Source organism: Chrysochloris asiatica, unplaced genomic scaffold (assembly GCF_000296735.1).
Source record: "Chrysochloris asiatica unplaced genomic scaffold, ChrAsi1.0 scaffold00019, whole genome shotgun sequence".
In the NCBI taxonomy this organism is placed as follows: domain Eukaryota; kingdom Metazoa; phylum Chordata; class Mammalia; order Afrosoricida; family Chrysochloridae; genus Chrysochloris; species Chrysochloris asiatica.
Window position 1 is genome coordinate 30285855 of NW_006408537.1, and position 22238 is coordinate 30308092.

The 22238-nt window shown below is 35.5% G+C and overlaps 1 protein-coding gene across 1 annotated transcript in view; it reads left to right on the plus strand.

Moving 5' to 3' along the window:
- Window positions 1-21739, plus strand: part of SENP6 (SUMO1/sentrin specific peptidase 6) — a 167466-nt gene extending 145727 nt beyond the window's left edge. Inside the window, exons 21-26 of the mRNA XM_006835793.1 lie at window positions 6408-6841; window positions 14478-14581; window positions 16604-16692; window positions 17981-18049; window positions 18155-18305; window positions 21238-21739. Of these exons, the coding sequence (XP_006835856.1) occupies window positions 6408-6841; window positions 14478-14581; window positions 16604-16692; window positions 17981-18049; window positions 18155-18305; window positions 21238-21447 (1057 nt within the window). The 3' untranslated portion in view covers window positions 21448-21739. The remainder of the gene's footprint in view (window positions 1-6407; window positions 6842-14477; window positions 14582-16603; window positions 16693-17980; window positions 18050-18154; window positions 18306-21237) is intronic.
- Window positions 21740-22238: the final 499 nt, after the last annotated feature.

Below are 22238 nucleotides of genomic sequence, written 5' to 3' on the forward strand. Positions count from 1 at the left end.
AAATGTGTGTCTGAGAAGACATCATATATTTTTTAACTTTCTGAAAAAATTGGCCATATATATTTATATTTGTACCACCTTAATTTTATGAAAACTAATGTAGCTTTCAAGTGAATCATATATGGTACTGAATTTTAAAATCACTAAACCAGATACCTTTTTAATTTAGTTTTGTTGGTCAACATGGAGTGATGTCACTAAAAAATAAACCGTGGTGCTAGTGGACTAACAAATAGTATATATGAAAGGCGATTTTTATGGCGAACTATCATTTAGAAGAATTTGTATCTTCTTGTTGGTAAGTGTCATCAAGTCAATTTCAACATATAGCCACCCTGTATATGGTTTCCAAGGAGCAAATGGTGTGTTTAAACCACCTAGCTTGCAGTTCAAGCCAACTTTGCAATCCAGTGTATTATCCTGCAACATCATACCAGGACTTCATTTGTATCTTAGTTTTACCAAACAATGCTCTTTTTCTTAACCAAAATGGAAAACCAATGGATGTTTTCAGAAATTTGAAAATTTTGAATCAGCTTTTTTCTACTAAGTTTTGCTATTTTAACAACTTCAAGCAAATTTGTAAGTAAAGGAAGATGCTTAAAAATTATTTCCCTTCAATAGCTAGAAAGTTATTGATGCATTGTTGTTAAGTTCTGTCCAGTCAGTTCCAATTCATACTGACCCTGTATAGGCCTTCCAGGGAGTGAATAGTGGGTTTGAACTGCTAACCTTGTGGTTAGTCTAGTGCTCATCCTATAGTGTCACAGAAGGACTCCATTTGATGTATTAGAGTAGTATTATGTAAGTAATACCTGAGAGTTTCTTTTAGTTCCTTATTTGGTTTTAAGGCAAATCCTACGAGGAACATAAACCTATTGTTAACAACTGGGTTTATTATCTGTTGCTGTGAAGGACAATACACACCATGTATAATCATGAGGTGTCTTTCTTTGTAAGAGAGTATGAGAAAAAATGTACTACAGGATTTGAGTTTTGATTAGGGGTTTTGGGGAGTATCTGAGAAAAGTAATGGTTTGCTCTTGATTGGTTGATATCACAGAGATTCTGTGATTGAGGAAAGAAGTAGCATTTGCTCATTTAACAAAAGAAAGATATTTTGTGTGTTGTACTGTGACCCTGTGTTTGTCTCTGCTTAGACAAATTATGAAGTAGTCCTGCTTTGTATCATTTAATGTAGTCTCAGAGTAATCTTATGTGAGGTTAGTTTGCTATGAAATTATATGTAAAAAACCCAGCTGTAATTGGCTGGCTAGCTTCTGAAAGTGCTTTTTTTTTTTAATTAACCTGTATGTTGTTGAGTTGCTTCCAACTCAAGAGCGGCTGTTGAGTTTGAACTGCTAACCTTGCAGTTCAAACCAACCTTGCAGTCCAGTGGCCATCCTACAACGCCACACCAGGACTCCAGTATAGTCCTATATAGTATGTTGTTGTTAAGTGCCGTCGAGTTGGTTCTGACTCATAGTGAACTTGTATAGGGTTTTCGAGGAACAACTGGTGGTTTTGAACTGCTGACCTTGAAGTTCGCAGTTCAGTGCTCATCCTACAGCGCTACAACAGGAGTTCGTTCCATAGTATAGTCTAATTCTATTTATTTAAAATTATGCTTTAGTTATTAGACCTGTGCTCCATTATTAGCTCAGTCAAAGGTGGGTAGTCTAAAACAAAATGCTGATTACCTAAAGCACAATTTCTTCAAAGCTGTGTATTTCTTAAAACTAAACATATTATCCTAATACAGGTTAAAGCTAAATTTAAATAAAACTAATTGCTTTCTTCATTTTCCCCAAATTAAGATAACATTTCTTGACTGTAATATGGTATAAAGTAACATAGAGGCAGAGCTGCTTACTAGAATGAAAGGAAAGATAAACAAAGAAATCCATTTATAAGAAATTAAGTATAAAAAATTTTGAAAAGAATGTAATTTGGGTTTACACACTTCAGTCAGAGAAACACATCCCTCTTAAATCACTCTATCTGATGTGAATGAAAGCTACTATTGTTGATGCTGTCTTATAGCTTGGTGAGATTTAGAGAATGGACAAAGATACAAGGCTAAAACAGCATTTTTCTAAAGGATTTTGCCATGATAGGTGGAAAACTAGCCTCTAGATTAATGGACTGTGTTGTTTTGTTTTCCATTTTGTTTGTTTGTTGTTCAGAGGTAGATCCACAAATGTTTATATTTCATAGTTGTATTAAGATGATGTTAACTGCCATTCAGTTAGCCCCCAACTCATTGAAACTAAATAGTAGGTTCTCATGTGTTTGTCATCTATAATTTATTTTTGTATTTTCTTGGTGGTACTGATTATCCCTACACTTTAAAAGTATATAAGATGTTTGTTGAAAATTGTCACAGTAATTTACAAAGAGTAGAAATGTCATATTTGGATCAGGTCTATCTTGTTGAAATAAGTCAAATTGCATGCATGCTTAGTTACTTCTTCATTGATTATTTAAAGCCAGTGCGGTTACTAAAAGGGGTTGGAAGTGACCTCAAGATTATCTGATTCGGCCTTTTCTTTTTCAGCCAAAGAACTGGTTTTTCCTACTTTATAGGTGAGATAATAGAAAAGTTATGACTTAATCCATCTTGTGACATAACTAAAAATGTTAAAACCAGTGGTAGATAAGTTGAGTCACTGGAGAATTCATTAAATGAGCTAGTATGGTTTCCTTTCTACAACTCTAGCCTGATCTGAGTCCATAGGATTAATAATTTAGAACTGGTGAAACATTTATTTATCTGTTCTGTACATTGTTATTGTTAGGTGCTGTTGAATCGGTTCTAACTCGTAGCCACACAATAGAATGAAACACTGCTTGGTTCTGCGCCATCCTCACAATTGTTATGTTTGAACCTGTTTTTGCTGCCACTGTATCAGTCACCTCATTTGGGGGCATTCCTCTTTTTCGCTGACCCTCCACTTTTCCAAGTATTTTATGTTCTTCTCCAGTGACTGATCCCTCCTGACAGTATGTCCAAAGAATGAATGAGAGATGTAACCTCTGCATCCTTCTAAGGAGCATTCAGGCTGTATTTCTTCAAAAACAACACCATAATTCAAATATGTCAATTCATCTTAGGTCTTCGTTATTCATTGTTCAACGTGCACATGCACATGAGGAGATTGAAAATACTATGACTTAGGTTAAGTACACCTTAGTTTTTAAGCCAATGTCTTGAACATTTTAGAAAGGTCTTTTGCAGCTAATTTGCCTAATGCAGTATGTTGTTTGAGTTTTTGACTACTGCTTCCATGAAAGTTGACTGAAGTAAAATGTAGCCTTTGATAGTTTCAATCTTTTCTCTGTTTATCATTATTTTCAATGTACATACTGAGAATAAAATCAGTCTGTGTGAACTTTCTGCTGTGGGAAAGAAGAGATAGTGTTTCTTAGTACTCTTGGATTGGTTTAACATTATGTAAAACTCAGAATGTGGATTAACTTTTGTTCTTGTCATACTATTCATTTTGGATTCAGCAAATATTTATTAATACCTACTATATGACAAATAGGAGTCCTGATGTGGTGCTGTGGGCTAATGCGTCAGATTGCAAAGTCATTTGAACTGTGAGGTCGGTGGCTCAAGCTAACCAACTGCTCCTTGGAAACCTTATACAGGGTCGCTATGGGTCAAAATCGACTCGATGGCACTTAGCAAAAATTAATATGACAAATAAGGAGCCCTGGTAATGTAGTGGCTTATGAGGTAGGCTGATAACTGCAAGATCAGCAGTTCAAATCTACCAGTCACTCCATGGGAGAAAGATGAAGTGTTCTGTTGCTGTTAGATCTATAGCTTTGGAAAACCCTATACAAGATCCCTGGCTCAGTGACTCACCACCACCACCATATGGCGTATATTGTGCTGTAGTTGTTAAGTGCTGACTAATCACTTCCGACTCATACTGACCCTGTATAGGATTTCTGAGGAGTGGCTAATGAGTTTGAACCGCCAATCTTGCAATTCAAACTAATCTTTCGGTCCAGTGCTTATCCTACAGTGCCACATAAGGCCTTGGTAATTGTGCTGTGTTAGTAAGTTCTCTAGGAGTCCTTGTATGTTGCTGTAGGATAAGTACTGGACATCGTTGTTATTGTTGTTGTTGTTGTTATGTGCCGTGGAGTCGGTTCCGATTCATAAGGACCCTGAACAGGGTTTCTGAGGCTATAAATCTTTACAGGAGCAGAAAGCTTCATCTTTCTCCTGCAGAGCAGCTGGTAGTTTTGAACTGCTGACCTTGTGGTTCGCAGCCTGATTTGTAACCACTACACTGCCAGAGCTCCTTGTTGTTATTGTTAGGTGGTGTTTGATCTGTTCTAACTCATAAGTAAGGTTGGGATTTTGAACCCACCAGCCACTGCTTGAAAACCCTATATAGGGTCACTGTGAGTCAGAACTTACTCAATGGCACTTAACAACAACAACAGTAAGTTCTCTGAAGTTCCCTGATGATGCTTTAGGGATAAACACTGGACTGCTAATTCACAGGTTGACGGTTCAAACTCATCTGTCACTCCCCAGGAGAAAGATGAGGCTGTTTCCATAAAAATTCACATTCTTGGAAACTCTATGTATGGTTGCTGTGAGTCCTAATTGACTTGATGGCAGTGGGTTTTGAGGGCAAGCTCTCTGACTTCTGTAGCCTTTTTATTATATTCCCAGCAATAACATTGTGCCTAGCAAATAATAGACTATTACTAGAATTATTGGTGTGATTAATGATTATTACCCCAGACCATTCAGTTTCTCATTTGTGGACCTGCTCTCTACTTTTGAGAACTTGATACCTGTTGTTTGTTGTTACGTCCATTGAGTCAGTTCTGACTGTTGTTGTTGTTAAGTGCCGTCGAGTCGGTTCCGACCCATAGCGACCCTGAACAGGGTTTCCGAGGCTGTAAATCTTTACGGGAGTAGAAAGCCTCATCTTTCTCCTGCGGCGCAGCTGGTAATTTCGAACTGCTGACCTTGCGGTTCACATCCCAGTTCGTAACCACTATGCTACCAGAGCTCCTTGTTGTTGTTATGTGCCATGGAGTCAGTTCCGACTCATATCGACCCTGTACAGGGTTTCCGAGGCTGTAAATCTTTACGGGTGTAGAAAGCCTCATCTTTCTCCTGCGGCGCAGCTGGTAATTTCGAACTGCTGACCTTGCGGTTTGCATCCCAGTTCGTAACCACTATGCTACCAGAGCTCCTTGTTGTTGTTATGTGCCATGGAGTCAGTTCCGACTCATATCGACCCTGTACAGGGTTTCCGAGGCTGTAAATCTTTATGGGACCAGAAAGCCTCATCTTTGTTCCCGTGGAACAGCTGGTAGTTTCGAACTGCTGACCTTGCTAACCAGAGCTCCTTAGCAACCCTTTATTAAATTTCCAAGGAGTGGCTAATAGGTTGAACCGTTGACCTTGTGTTTAGCAGTCCAGTGCCTATTCTAAAGCGTTGCACTAAGACTCCTAGATTCAGCTGTATCATGAGTTCCTACTTGCTAGGAACTCTGGTAGCATAGTGGGTTATGAATTTATAACAGTCGCTCACCAGGAAAACGATGAGGCTTTCTGCTTCCATAAAGATTTACAGCTTCAGAAACCCTTCACAGGGTCACGATGAGTCAGAATTGACATGATGGCACTTAACAACAACAACAGCCCAGTATTTGTCATATGATGGTGGTAATGTGCCACTGAGTCATTCCAACTCACAATGATCCAGGGTCCCAGGGCTGCCTACATTATACAACACATACAGAATGCTTAGAAAATGCTGAAAAGTATGCAATCTATATAGATTTCTGAAAGCATTTTGATATTGAGGCTAGTTAGCTTTCTGTCATTCTGATACAAAGAAGACATAGGGTGAATGGGAATGATGAATTGTAAAGTATTACACTAAGGAGTCCTGGTAGGGTAGTGAAGTATGAAATGTACTCCTAACCAGATGGTCAGCAATTAGAATCTACCAGTCACTCCAAGGGAGAAATGTGAGGCTTTCTGCTCACATAAAGATTTCTAGCTTAGGAAACCCTATACAGGATCATTATGAGTCATAAATGATACACAGCCACCACTACCACCACCTTATATATATTGAATTAAATTGCCTGAAAAAAAAAGTTCAGTTTATTACTTATAAAAGTGAACTCAATCTATATAATTCTAGCAAAAATTCTAACACAAAAATGTGTTTAAATAGGCATTATATTCTGTTAATGGATCTCAGTGATCATATATGTACACTGCATTCATTTGAGAATGGAAATATTGGACATTAATAAATTAATTTGCAAAAGCTTTAGAAAAAAACATCTAATTTGATATTTATTGTACAAAATATTATAAACTTATATTCAGTAGTTTCATTTATTTTTTACAGTGCACACTGGTTTTTGGCTGTTGTTTGTTTTCCTGGTTTGGAAAAACCAAAATATGAATCTAATCCTCATTACCATGAAAATATAGTCATACAAAAACATTCAACTCTAGAGGACAGTTGTATCTCTTCTCATTCAGCAAATGAAATGGACAGTTGTTCTTCACAAAACTCTTCTACCAAGCCAGTAATTAAGAAGATGCTAAATAGAAAGAACTGCATAACTGTTGTGGATTCAAATGTTGTACAGGAAGAAACTGATCCTCATTATCGGAGAAACATAAACAATGTGAAATGTAGTTTGAAAAAAATAAATCATACTACAAATGAAAATGAAGAATCAAATAAAGGAGAATTTGCTTGCCAGAAAGTTGTTGATAGGACTAAAAGTGAGAATGGTCTACAGAATGAATGTTTAAGTTCTATACACCATACAGGTATGTATCTAAATGTTTTGAAAAAATGAGGAAATTCAGATTTAATTTTTATTAATGGGATTAGAATTCCGGGGTGTACTTTTTTTTTTCTTAGTCATGTTCACTGACGTATAATTTTACATACAAAAATTTTTTACTAATTTTAGAATTATTGTTCAATGAGCTTTGATAAATATATATAGTCACATAGTCACCACTGCCATAGGCAATATTGTCAAGATTTACAACCGTTTCATCCCAAAACTATTCTTTTTCTTTCCCTTGAAGTTGGTTATGTCCCTTCACCCCCACAGAGTTCATTTTATTCAGACTTAAACTTTGCAGTATTAGAATTTGTGTTTATTTTTATTTAATAGAAAGTGTGCTCTATTCAGCATAAATAAGTGTTGTATAATCCTAGAGCTATAAAGAAAGTTAATTAAAACGCCTCAGTTTACAGGTGGCAAAGTGAGATACATTGCAGTGAGATACATTGCAGTTAAAATGACAGGTCAGATTTACATATGAGTGTTAGAGTTTAATTTTTTGGAAATTGTATATACTTAATACCTTCATTAATCAGAATACTTAAGTATAGATTCTTGTTTATTTTAACCTTTCTTAGCTAAAATATATTCCAGATTTATTCATCGATCCTTACTTATATCATTACATAATATCATTTGTGTAGAAAGTTTAAGGAACCTTGACAATGTAGTGGGTTATACATAGGGCAAGTAACTGCAAGGCCAGCGGTTCAAATCTCCCAGTGGTATTGTGGAAGAAAGATGAGGCTTTCTCCTGTAAAGATTTGTAGCTTCAGAAAACCTATATAGGGTCACTATGGGTCAGAACCAACTCGACGACACACTACCATGTAGAAAGTTTGGCAGATTCACAGCTGAAATGTCTTTCTTTGGACTGGTAGGGGTTTAATTGTTGTTGTTATATTGATTTTTTGTTTTTAATTTCAGTGCCTTTAGGTGAGTCCTTACCATTACTTATCATATTGTACTGCCCATGTTTATGCAATTCGGTTAAGTTTTAACTGCTCCCAAAGAATGCCTTGAATATTGCTTTTGGGGGGAAAAAAAGAGATCTTTGATAAGAATATTGCTTTCTTATACTTTACCAGTTTCTGTTTGAAAAGCAAGTCCTGGGAAGTTGTGGTTAATGGAGTTTGTAACCAAGTTTGATTTCTGTGAAATTACCTTTTAAGTGATTTAAAAATATATAAATTGTATACAGTAGTTCTTAGTTTTTTGTTTTTTTTTCCTACTTTGCTTGATTTTGAATGAAAACTTAAATTTTAAAATTGAAATGCTTTACTGAAAATATATATGGTGCTTACGGATTATTCCGTGTGGTTTTTTTGTCTATAAAGTCCAGATTATAAATTTTTTCTTTATATTTAAATGTTAATGGGATCAGCTAGCTAGAAACTGATTAAAAAGGTTTTTCTTTGTGTATAAGGCAGTAAAATGTTTCTGAACTTTAGAACTAAATTATATTTTAATAACTGGACTCATGATAATAAAAAGGAGAGTGACGGTTCTTTAAGAAACAAATCACATTTAGAAAATATAAATTAAGAGAAGGAGAGATACTGTGGAATAGAGAAGCTAGAGGAAGAATAAAGGATTGATGACACCAAGAAGCAAATTAACTAATTTGTATACCACCACTTACTTTAAAACAATATGTGATAGTTAGTCAGATAGCTGTTGTTTAGCTCTTGTATGAATATTTTCATATGTTTGACATACTGAGCCAACAAAAGGCACAAATTGTTGATCACACTGCCTTTTGGTATAAATTAAGAGGCAGAAGAGGGAAATTGACCAATATCATAGCCACACAAAAAAAAGTATATCAAAACTCAAGTGGATAAATATTTCTTTTCTAGGGGAAGGAAATAGGGTGAACATAAGCATACTAAGTAACTATCAAGTTGTTCTTGTTCTAGTTAGGTGCCATCGAGACAGTTCCCTCTTAGTGGTCCTGTGCAGTCCTCACAGCTGTTGTCATATTGTTGATGCTACTATGTCAATCCATCTCATTGAAGGTCTTCCTCTTTTTCACTGATGCCCACTTTAGCAGTAGTGTCCTTCTCTAGGAACTGATCCCTTCTGATAGTATGTCCAAAGAACGAGAGACAAAGTTTCATCAGCCATGCTCTGAGGAGCATTCTGTCTGTTCGTTGTTCTGGCAGTTCATGGTCTACTCAATAGTCTTCAACAACAGCATAGTTCAAATGTATCAATTCTTCTGTGATTTTCCTCATTCGTTGTCTAATTTTCACATCCTTTGAGGCTATTGAAAATACCATTACTTGAGTCAGGTCCATCTTAGTCCTTAAAGTGACATCTTTGCTCCTTGATGAGGTCTTTGCGTCAGATTTCATTTCTTTTTTTGTGGATTGGGTTGTTAGGAATAAAAGGTTAGGGCTAGATCTATGGCTAGGTCTGGGCAAGGACTAGGACTTCATTTAGTGTTAGGGTGATAGTTAGGACTAGAGTTAATATTAGGGCGAGGCATTGAGTTAGGGCTAGAAGTAGGGCTTGGTTTAGTTTTAACGTTACAGTTAGATTTTTTTTTTTTAATTTTCTTGAAATCTGCTTGATTTCCCCTTCTTTTGGAAGTTGTCTAACTCCAGTATTCCCTTTTTTACTTTGTTTTGTTATTGTTGTAAACTGGTATCTGTGGCTCCCTATTTTCAGTCATGTAGGTTGAGTTCTGGATGACATATTATTTACGTTAGTCTCAGGTTGTTGGCTGCTGTGGTTGGTTCCATCTATAAATCTCCCTTTAATATTTTTTGCAAGGTTCATATTGCTGTTTATCTGTAAATGTCCTGGTTTCACTATCATATAAAGCGGATAATTTTGCTGGGCGTATGATTCTTGGTTGGCAATTTTTTTCCTTGCAGAATTTTTAGTGTATCATCCCATTGTCACCTTGTCTGCATGATTTCTGCTGAGAAACCAGAGCTGTGTTTTATTAGTTTTCCTTTGTAGGTAACTTTTTGTTTTTCCTGAGCTGCTCTCAGGATTATTTCCTTGTCTTTGGTTTTGAAATTTTTGCTTACAATGTGTCTTGGTTTTCTGTGGGGCTCATCCCATTTGAAGTTCTTTAAACTTCTAGAATGGCTGTCTTCTCATCTTTCATGATGTTAGAAAAGTTTTCTTCCAGCAACTCTTGGATAGTTTTCTCTTCCTGTTTGGAATTTCAGTCACATAAGTTATTCCTCTTGATTTTTTTAAGTTGCCATTGAATCTATATAAGGTTTCCAAGGAGCAGCTGGTAGCTTTCAACTGCCAACCTTGTGGTTCACAGTCTAGTTCTGATCTTACAGCACCACATCAGAATTCCTCTTGATAGTATCCCACATATATATATCTTAGCCTTATCTTCGGGTTTTGTCTTTTTTCTTATCTTTGGATTTGTTTTTTCTGATTGTTCCTCTCAAAGATGAGTATTGAGGGATTTGTTTTCAAGCTCACTAATTCAACTTTCCATTAATTCCATTTTACTTCTATGCCCTTTTAATGCATTGTCTATTTCTGATGGCTTAGTATTAATCTGACTTTCTAATTGCTGGTTTTGTATGATTTCCAGTTTTTCATTTATTTTGCCTATTATTTTCTTGAATTCTTTCTTGCTTTCAATGATCTTTTTGTCAATTTGTTGAACGTACCTGAATAGCATTTTTTAAAATTCTTTCTCAAGTAGTTCTAATTGCATTTCTGATACTACATTTTCTGAATCTGTATTTTGCTCACTTGTTTGAGGCACTGTGTATTGTTTATTTCTATAAGCTGAAATTTTCTGTTTCCTCTGAGACATTGTGGTGTATGTTGGTATGTTCTCAGGCACTCACTACCCTTCTTCTGGTAGATGTGATAGAGACTGGAAGTCTGAATAGTTATCAGTTCATTGTTTAAGTAGTATAGTCCAGGGCAGACTCACATGTCTCCAGAGGGGATTCCACTGGCAACTGCATTGGTGATATTGGGACAGCCTCTCCCCAAATACTGGGAGAACAAGGGAGGACTGCACCCCACTTTGTCTCCCATCTGCAGGTTGTTATATTGGCTGCTTGCAAAAGCTCAAGATGGCCGAGCCACTCCTGTGAAGTTTCCTCTTTTAATCAGTACTCAGTCCACCTCTTTGTCCTATCTTCTGAAGCTCAGTGTCCTGTCCCTGGACCACTATCTGTACATATTTTACTTGTTCTTCCATGTCTATGTTGCAGAGGGTCTGCTCAATGGTCTGCCTACATCTCCGTTTTGCCCCAGCTCCTGAGTCATTTGATTTTCTTGACTGCTGTTTCCATGAATGTTGATTGTGGATCCAAGCAAAATGAAGTCTTTGAAAATTTCCATCTTTTGTTCATTTATCATGATATTTATTGTTACAATTTTGAGGATCTTTTATTATTATTATTGTTATTATTTACATTGAGGTACAATCCACACTGAAGGCTGTAATTTTTTATTTTTATCAGTCCTGTAACTCTTCTTCGCTTCCAGCAAGTAAGGTGTGATCTACACATCTGCTTGAGAAATATTGAGCTTGTTCGTCCCTTTCAGTTTTCTAATTCCAGGTCTTTGTTCTATTCATCATAATACTTTAATTTGTCTTCTTGTGTAAATCTTTGACATTTTCTGTTCAGCTCTTTTGCGTCTTCACTTCTTCCATCCACTTTAGCATCCTTACACTGGAAAACAAGTTTCAGAATCTCTTCTAACATCTATTTTGGTCTTTTTCCTTTCTTTTGTATGACACTGATATGATGTTCTTGATGTCAACTCTTCTGGTCTTCAGTCACTAGTGTCTAATGCATCAAATGTTTCTAAGATGACTCTAAATTCTGGTGGAATGTACTCAAAGTCAAATTTTGACTCTCGTGGACTTGATTTAATTTTCTTCTATGAGCAAGTCATAGTCTGTTCCACTTTTGGTCCCTCGTACATTTCATGTTCCTATTATTAATAGATATTTACAACTGTTTTGCCTCATTTTGAGTTGAGCCCCATCAGCATCTGAAGGTTCCAAGGACTTCATTTATATCATTATGTTGTTGTTGTTGTTAAGTGTCGTCGAGTCGTTTCTGACCCATAGCGAACCCTGTGCAGGGTTTGCGAGGCAGTAAATCTTTTCGGGAGCAGAACGCCCACGGAGCAGCTGGTAGTTTCGAACTGCTGGCCTTAAGGTTCGCAGCCTGATTCGTAACCACTACTTATACTCAGTTCTAATTTGAGGAGGCAGCTCTTCCCCAGTCATATTTTGAATGTCTTCCAACATGAGCTCGTCTTCTAGCACTGTAAGTGACAATGTTCCACTTCTATTCATAGGTTTTCAGTGACTAAACATTCAGAAGTAGTCTGTCTCTCCTTCCTAGTTTGTCTTAGTCAGGAAGCTCAGTGAAACGTGTCCACCATGGGTGACCCTGCTGGTTATAAAATACTGGGACATATTTTCCAGCACTACAGCAACATGCAAGTCACCACAGTATGAGAAAACTGACAGATAAATGGTGGTATGATCTATTATTATCTCAGAAATTGAGTTCTGGGGTAGTAGTGGGTTCAGTGGTAGAATTCTGATTTTTCATGCAAAAACCAGGGTATATAAAAAAACTAGTATATTTATCTTTTATTAAAAAAAACTTTATTGTGAATTAAGTGGAGGTTTTACAAAGCAGATCATCAGTTTCACATTCAACAGATCATACATTTTGTTTCATTTCAATGTTTATAATCCACTGTGGCATGTAAGTCCTGGTGTGGTGCTGTAGGATGAAGCCCTGGATATAGTAAGGTCAACATAAACCACAAGGTTGGTGGTTCAAACCCACCAGCCACTTCTTGGAAACCCTATACTAGGTCGCTGTGAGTTGGAACTGACTCGATGGCAGTTAGCATACACAGACACATGTAACAAAAGTTATCCCACTTCCTCCCTGTGGTTCTTATTCCCATTCCATCCTCTTTCCTAAACTTTCTGAACTTTGTCCTTTGGTAAATGTTGCCCTTTGATCTTGAATGTTGACCATTCCATGGTGAGCATACCTTACTAATGTTGATGTCCTGCCTATATACCTGTCTGCTGCTTGACTGAAAAAATTGGGTCACAAGGGTGAGTCCAGTTCCAGATCTGAAGAATGACTAAGGGTCTAGCTAGTATATTTCATACACAACAACTGCTTATCAATCAGTGGAAGTTTGCATAGTACTATGATGCTGAACAGATTTTAGCTAGCTTCCATACTAAGATGGGGTGGAAGATAGGCCTAATGATCTACTTCCAAAAACCTGATGAAAACCCTATGGTTCACAGTGGTCCAATCCACAGTATGATGCAGGATTGGGCAGTATTTTGTTTTGGTTTTTTTTGTATGGAGTGGCCATGAGTCAGGGGCGACAGCTATTAGAAACCTACAGAGGTTCTGTTTGGTCGGAGAAGAACATAAAATGATACACATTAAACAGTTTTAACATAATTTAAACTATCAAACACATTGTCACAGTGTTTACTACTATTGTAAATAAACCCATAGAGGTTTTAAGGTCAACTATAGGAAAATATGTGGTATCATTACAAGAAGCTTTCTGGAACTTACACTTAGAAAATGACTGACATAAGTATCACTTTTTTTTTCCCACTCCATGGCATTATTTTTCTCCCTTTAGAAAAGCATATCATTTAGTTTATATAAATTAGATATTCATATGACACACAACTTGTATAGATAGGAATGATTTGCTGTTAGGATAACTTTATTGTTATATACTGATTAATTACCTTGGGATCTGGACAAATTTTATTCAAATACAGATATATTTGAATACAAAGTACTTAGATTCTTTAAATGGTTCTTTGGAATGTAACCATTTCACCTTTTTAATATGAATATACTTTTGTGCTATCAGTATTACATTTTTTAAATGTACTGATAAGTCTATGAATATAGATAATACAGGAAGGAAATAGTATTCAGAATTGGCAGAACTTGTCCATAACTACCATTGTAATACAATAATGCTTTTCATTTTTATATTTTTCTTTTTTTATTCAAAGCAAGCCTGTTTTAGTTCATATTTTTATCCTTGTAATTAAAAAGCTATACAGTATTTCATTTCATGTTGCTCCGTATTCCCATTATTGAATATTTCTGTTATTTTTAGGCTAACATAACTTTCATTATTCACTGAAAATATCTGGCATACCTAGCCAAAAAAAAACAAAAAAAACTATATACATACATGTATGTGTTTAATTATTATATATATATATATCTTTAATCATATAATTGTTAGTTGTTAAGTGCTGTCAAGTTGGTTCCAAATCATAGCAACTCTATATAGGGTTTCCAAAGAGCAGCTGGGTTTGAACTGCTGACCTTGTGATTAGCAGCACCCCCTAGGGTTTTTTCTTTTACTAATAAATTAAAAATCTCGAGTATAGAAACATGTCAGTAATTGGTATGTGCTTCTATGGTTTTATTGCAAATAATTCATTTTATATATGCGATAATATGTGCTAAAACAAATTTTGTATTCTTAATTGCTGTGTCATTAATAGCATTAATGTCTATGTGCTTTATGACAAATACATAGCTTTTATTATGTAATGCTTTCTATTATTAATACAGATGGCTTAAGCAAAATCAGACTAAACTATAGTGATGAATCATCTGAAGGTGGTAAAGTTCATGAAGATGAGCTTATTGACTTCTCAGAAGATCAGGATAACCAGGTGAGGGCAAAAGCATAGTAAAAAGTTCTGATGTCTTATCTAACTGGAAATTTTCTGTGAAGTTCCTATAGTCAGTTCCTTCAAGCAAAATGTATCATTCCACTTGAATTTGGGTTTCATTCCAAAACACAGATTTAGTGTCCAGGTCAGAAGTTACCAGGATTGTATGAGTGATTTTTGTTTTTTGTTTGCCACTGTTGTTACTGTTGTTAAGTGCTGTCAGGTCGGTATCAACTCATAGCAGCCCTGCATAAGGTTTCCAAGAGCAACGGTGGAATTTGAACTGTCGACCTTGTGACTTAAAGTCCAGTGCTGATCATACAGTCGCACACCAAGAGTATTTTTTACCGCTGTAGACTGAACTAATATTACCCACTTCAGAAAGCTTTAATATAAAATTAATTCTCCCATCCCACCCACTATCACCTTTTTTCTCCCTCTTTCAAAACATTTAAGGCTTTTAGTTAACCTTTAGTATATCATTTAAGAGGCAATCATTTCACTTTTCATTGTATGAAATAAATGTACAACAAAATTATTATTTGTATTTTTTTTTCTATTTACTGTTTATGTATTATAATAACTGTTGTTGTTGTTGTTGATAAGTACTATGGAGTCGGCTCCGACTCAGTGACCCTGCACAGCAGCCATGTTTCCGAGGCTGTAAATCTTTATGGAAGTAGAAAGTCTCATCTTTCTCCCACAGAATAGCTGATAGTTTCAAACTGCTGACCTTGAGATTAGCAGCCCAATCATAATCACTACACTACCAGAGCTCCTTATAATAACTATAGTTAGTATTAAAATTAACATAGGTCAATTCCAGTTGTAATACTGTATTAAACACTACTAGCACCAAGAATATATTTGAAAATATCTAAAGAGTGTTCTGTATTTTCAGAGAAGCTTATATTTCTATACAGTATACCATAAGCTATTCTTTGTGATGTATCTTGGTTTACAATGTGGGCCTATGAGATACAATGTTTTCCTCTCCAACATATCCAGACATAAATAGAAACTACATCCGTGACTATTTGATGCTCCTTTGGTCATAAAGGTTATCTTTATGTGAATTAGTTAATCTAAATGGTCTTTTATGTTGTTGTTGTTGTTGTTCCTACTATTTAATGATTCTATTCACAAAGCTACCAGAAACCTCCAAAGATCAAAAGAAAAAAAAAAGTTTCATACTAAAAGAACTACAAAATGAGACACAATGTTTTTAGGCTGTTTCATCATTCTTGTTACGTGCTGTCAAGTAGGTTCCGACTCAGAGCAACGACCCTGTTTAGGGTTTCCAAGGAGCAGCTGGTGAGTTTGAAACTGTGACCTTGTGGTTCAAATCGACCTTGCAGCCAGTGCTTTATCCTACAGTGCCACACCAGTACTCCATTTCCTCAGTACTTAAGTAAATATATGGTTTTGTCAAAGAAAGCAAGTATTTCCTAAAATCATTAATGTTTCTGGTGTGAAAACTTTATTACCTTATTACATAAATAAGATGAATCATGTCCTATTGTGGAAAAGCTGTCTTAACCAACAAACTAGATTTTTATAAATATAAACTGAAAGCAGTAATATTTGAGTGAGGGGGAAAGAATCAGTCATAATATATGTAATCATTAAAAGTTTATTCTACATTGAGTGAAATATGTAATCATGTTTTTAGATCTGTGGTCGGTCTGTCGTTGTTGTTGTTAAGTACCATCGAGTCGATTCCATCCCATAGCGACCCTGTATAGGGTTTCCAGGGAGCAGCTGGTAAGCTTAAACCACCAACTTTGCAGTTCAAACTGCTTTGCAATCTGGCACATTAAGCCACAGCGCCACACCAGGACTCCCTGTGGTCGGTAGTTTAATTTTATTTAGAGGCCAGTATTATGGCATTAAATCATTGGAATCTAAATGGAAATTTTCTTTGCATGGTTGTCAGATTTTTACTCTTAATAGTGTTATTTTGATAGATTAATAATTATGTAGATTGTATATTTTCAGTATTAATACTAGATTCTTTTATAGGATGATAGCAGTGATGATGGATTCCTTGCTGATGATAACTGCAGCTCAGAAATAGGACAGTGGCATTTAAAGCCTACAATCTGTAAACAGTAAGCATTAACTTACTTTCAAGCTATATGATAATTTTTTTTTAAGAATCCACATAGAATAAAATATAACTGAACAATTTTTATTTAAAGAAATACTTGAATAAGAGTCAGAAAGCCAACTCAGTGAGGAAAAGGGGGCATGCTATCTTGAGATCAAGGAGGGGAGTGTGAATAATCGTGTTAGTCTTCCATTTGCTTACTTTTCCAGGTTCTGTGTGCATATACACGCTTACACACAAACTTCCATAGTAGGGATTATGCCTTTGGGGAATATAGTGTTTTGGAGTAGAAAAAGACTATGACCTGTCATTCTAATCAGTAACATGGGAATTGGACTTTAAACTGGTTTCATAGCTACTGTAGGAAGGCTATGGAATGACTCAAGATAGTCCTTTGGGATATGTTCCAGATGGGAGCCCCAAGAGAGAACAGTCCTGTTTGGTTGTCTGAAGTGTTTGTTCTAAGGTCTCTCAAGAAGCTCTGAGCTTCTTAGTTGATGAAGTATTACTCATTTCTTGTTTAAATCTTTTACTTTTTGTACAGATTTGTTGCTAAAACTTCATTAATAAGCTTTGAAAAGAAATTTTAATTTACAAATATATAAATATAAATTTGAAAAATAATAATTTAAAAATAGAGAACAAGACAAAATTAAGGTATCTGCCGTGAATCTTTTTAGGTCTTCTAGAACGTAAGTCTTCAGATATTCCAGGGCTTTTTGCATTATATTAGATTTCATTACTTTATAGTTTACACCATAGCTTTACAGAATTAAAAATTTGAAGGTTAGGTGTTTAGTTGTACTGGTGGGTTCTAAAGTGGAATCTTGACCAAAAAAGAAACACCCCACAAGATTCTAAAGTAATTTTTTTTTATACACTGATTACTTGTTATCTACTATAGGTTTTAATTGAAAATGGATTCTTTTCCTTCTACTTTTTGCACCCATTATTTGGTGATTTGAAGTCTGGAATTGTTCAACATACAGAATTGTTTTCATTTCTATTATAGTTTAAAATATTTTTAGAACCCAACAATAAAAAATAAATTGAAATAAATTTATAAGATGATTACGTTAATATTCTATGATTTAATATTTAATATAGCCATAGATACTTGACTGTTATAAAATTATGTTAAGTATAAGATTTCTCTCCCCTTAAGTTTTACTAAGGCATACAAAAAGAATTCTAAAAATTTTAAATGTTACTGTTAATATTCCATGAATTTTTTTGTGCCTTACAATGTTAACTAAAGTATTAACCATTTGGTCCTTTTTACCCTGCAGACCGTGTATCCTGCTTATGGACTCCCTCAGAGGCCCTTCTCGGACAAATATTATGAAAATTCTCAGAGAGTAAGTTCAGATTCTGACCTAGCACTTTGTGTTGTTTTTTGGTGGGGATGAGAAATTACACAATTTACATATATGTATGTTCTTATTAAATGTGCGTTATTGCAGGTATCTAGAGGTAGAATGGGAAGTTAAAAAAGGAAGTAAAAGAAGTTTTTCCAAAGATATTATGAAAGGCTCTAATCCAAAAGTACCACAGCAAAACAACTTCAGTGATTGTGGTGTGTATGTATTGCAGTATGTAGAAAGCTTTTTTGAGGTGGGTTTCAGTTTTTTCTTCTAATATAGTAAATAATAAAGTATTTGACTCTTAGTGTTTTTAAAAAATACAACAGACAAATGTTGAAGTTATTTGAAAATAATACTTTAAACATTATTCCGGAGAGCAAAAACTCCCAAATAAGAAAAATTTGAAGGCATGTAAGTCTTATATATTTATATTGCATCAAATCCAAGGCTTCTTGACCTCATTCTATCACTGATGTTGTTGTTGTTAAGTGCCCTAAGAGTCTGTTACAACTCATAGCCATCCTGTATAGGGTTTCTGAAGAGTGGCTGGTGATTTTGAACCACTGACCTTTCAGTGCTTATTCTACAGTGCTGTACCATCCATCTATATATATCATCAAGTATCTGTCTCCCCTGCTCCTTCTTTTTCTTTTTGTTAAATTTTTATTGTGAATTGAGTGAAAGTTTACAGGGCAGATCATCAGTTTTACATTCAACAAATCATATACTATCAGTTAACAGTATTTCTCTCTTTATTTTAGCTCTCTTTTTTTCTAACACTCAGGCATACATATTAATTTACACCACCAAAGGGCACATTCTGCAAGTCTCCCTCCTAACCACTAGCTCTCAGTTCCTCTCTTTCCATGAATCTAGAGTCCTCAGCTGCTCCCTCTTTCCATGTTCCCATCTCTGCTTCCATCTCTAGTGTTGCTGCTTCTCTGGAGAAGGTCCCACATTCCTCTTGTGCTCTTCTCCCTTGATGGTCCTAGGGTCCTCTGTTTCTGTATTGTAAGATTAACTACTCCTCTGCTTTTGTTACAAAACTTGTATCTTTACAATTGTGACAGTAGCAGTTAGTCATGATAACAATTATTCACTCTTGAATCAAAAGAATCCTTTCACCAACCCATCTAGACAAGATGAAAACTACACAGTGAGGACTCTTATCTCTCCCCACCCCCTATACTCTTAAACTAAATTCCCTCTTGAAACCTTGTAAGCCAGTCACTTTGTGCCTTTATTGCCCCATCATCCTAGGCAGCCAGTGTGTAAGTTGCCCGTCCCCATCCACCCTGTATACAGAGGGGACAGCACTGACACTTGATATGAAGACTCCTTACTACCTCTCTGTTGGTATTTTGAACTACTACCTCCTTGAATATAAGTCAAGTTCATCTAATTATAGCAATTTACCCTCGTATCCTTTATCAAAAATTGTTTTCTTTTTTATCTTCCCCAGTTACATTCTGATTATCAAGCTATTGAAATCAAATGGGTACTGTCTGCAACTTTGGGTGCTCATGTGTATCTCCCCTCACTTCATACTCTGGATGCTTAACTTTCAGCTCTAGCCTCTGTGACTTTGTACTTGTCCATGGGCTCAGGTGTCTCCAGGTCTCAGCAAACTTTGGACCAACCAGCCCTTCCTCTTCTCTCTCATCTCCAGGTCAACGGGAGTCTATAGAACGTGCTTGAACTCAGCCCATTTCTTCATTGCTGCCTTTCTCCATCTTCCACTTATTAGTAATCCAATGTGGTCGCCAGCAAGTTTGCATGCTGGCTCATGTGTTCCCTTTGAATTTCAGTCTTAGAGGGGAGTTTGTCCTGAAGGGACTTGATTGTTTGCCTTGATGGCTTCCCGGGGTACAACTTGCTGTTCTTATAGTAGCCAATCATACTGCCATTTTTGTTTTCAGTTTTTCTGATGATCTTTCTTTGAAGATGTATCCTCTGTCACTCTAGCTGTTCCAGGCAGATCTACTTGTCTTTCCTAGTGGGAATGTCCCATCTCAGATGGTTCTGGATGGGGCTCAGGATTCCACTAAGGTCCTATATACTGCAAAAGCTTCGCAAGAGGCCCATTTCACTGGGCAAGTTATAGAACCCCTTTTAGGTATTCCAATCAGTTACAGGCTGAAGAAGTGCTTACAAGCTGCCTCCCCTGGCTCTTAATAAATCTTTCCCTTGATTCAGACTGCCTATTTTATCCCCTTCACAGGTAAATTTCTTTAGAGATACTTATATCCACTGTATCCATTTCCCCAACTCCTCTTTACTTCTCATATCTCTATAATCTGTATTCACTCTCAGCTTTACAATAAAATTGTTCTTGACCTCCCAAAACCATTTTTTCTTATTGACCAAAACATAAGTCTTCATGTGTTATCTTCCTGTTTTTACAACAAAAACATCATGTAGTAGCTTTTCTTGGGTTAAAGACTAAAATCTTTCACATGGTCTATAGTTATCTATATGATCTGACTCCTGCCTAAGTTTCTAGCCTCATTACTTTTTTTCTTTCATTCTGTATACTAACCATGTGAATGTTGTTCAGTTTCTCTTACTGTTTTTTCCTTGTCTCATCTTGTTACATGCTTCCTTACCTGTTGCTTCTATCCTTCTTTGGTTGATTAAATCCTATTCACCTAAGGTCTCAGCTTAAACATCGTTTTCTTTAGGAAGGATGTTCTCAGATATACAAGGATGCTTCAGAAAATGCACGGGAAACTGGAATGAAAAGAATGTAATTTTTCCACAAATTTTTTGAAGCACCCTTATATACTTTATTAGTACTGTGCACTGCCTCCTGATAATACTTACCATGTTCATTGTTTTATTTGTTGAATTATCTGTCAAGACTGTAATTGGCAAACCTTTTCTATATAAAAATTTTAGGCTTAGGGGTCATATTGCTCAGTTCTGCTGTCCTGTGTGAAAGCAACCAAAGATAATAAGTAATGTATGCGTGGGGCTGGATTTGACCTTTAGGCCATAGTTTCTGACCCCTGATCTAAACCAGAAACTGTCTTATTTCCAGTGCCTGGCATGTTATATGCAATGAGTAAATAAATATTGAATGAGTGATTCATCTTTTTTTTTTTCTTTGTCTTTTTTAACTTTGGAATATTTTTGTGATTGAAGCTAATGTACATGTATTTTTCTTTTTTTTTTTTTTTTAGAATCCAGTTGTAAATTTTGAACTACCTATGAATTTGGTAAACTGGTTTCCTCCCCCAAGAATGAGAACAAAAAGAGAAGAAATTCGAAACATAATTCTGAAGTTACAGGAAGATCAGTGCAAAGTGAAAAAGAAGCATAAGGATACTTTCTCAATAGGAACATCTTTAGGTGAAAGAACAGAACAGTATGTCAGCAGTGTCCCAGATTGACCATTTTGTTGCCTTCAAAAACTGAATGACTTTCACCTTTGACTGTAGACCGTAAAGAAGTGTCCACTGCTCAGAGAGACTTTGAAATGTTAATGCTTGTATAAATGTCATATAATTTTCAATGGAGTATGTATTAAGTAAATGTCTGTAAATATGTTAATGAGGCCAAGTTTTTCAGCATTAATAATTTGTTTTCCACTTGTTAGGAAGCTTTTGTTATGTATTTTCTGTTAATAGTACTTAAAACTGCATCTTCTAAACATAAAAATAAAAAGAAAATATTTATAGGCGGAAATGGTTAACTTGATATTCTTTAGTAAACTTGTATCAAATTCCTCAGTCGGTGTGATATATTTCATAGGAATATTTACGTATCTGTGGTATTCTTTTGACCTTTTACATTTGTTTTGAACTATGAAAATAAAATTAATTCTGAGGCATTTTGAACTAAAACGAAAGACATGTTCATATGCTTGTATAGCAGAAAAAGTAGCATCTTTCAAATTCATACAGTCCTGTGTGCTCAGAGAACCCAAGAAATGTTAATAAATATTTATAATTTCAAACTGTTATTTATGAAGAAGCAGTATTAAGAACAATTCAAATTAAAGTTACTTTGAAATATATGACTAAATAGTAACAAAATATACTTTATCATACATTATTGTAAAATGCATTTCTGGAGACATCAGAGACATTAGAATTATTTTGGTTAAGTGCAACTTAAATCTCAAATATCCCGTATTACCTTTCTATATTATAGCTTAAAGTATGCAACAACCTGTGTGATA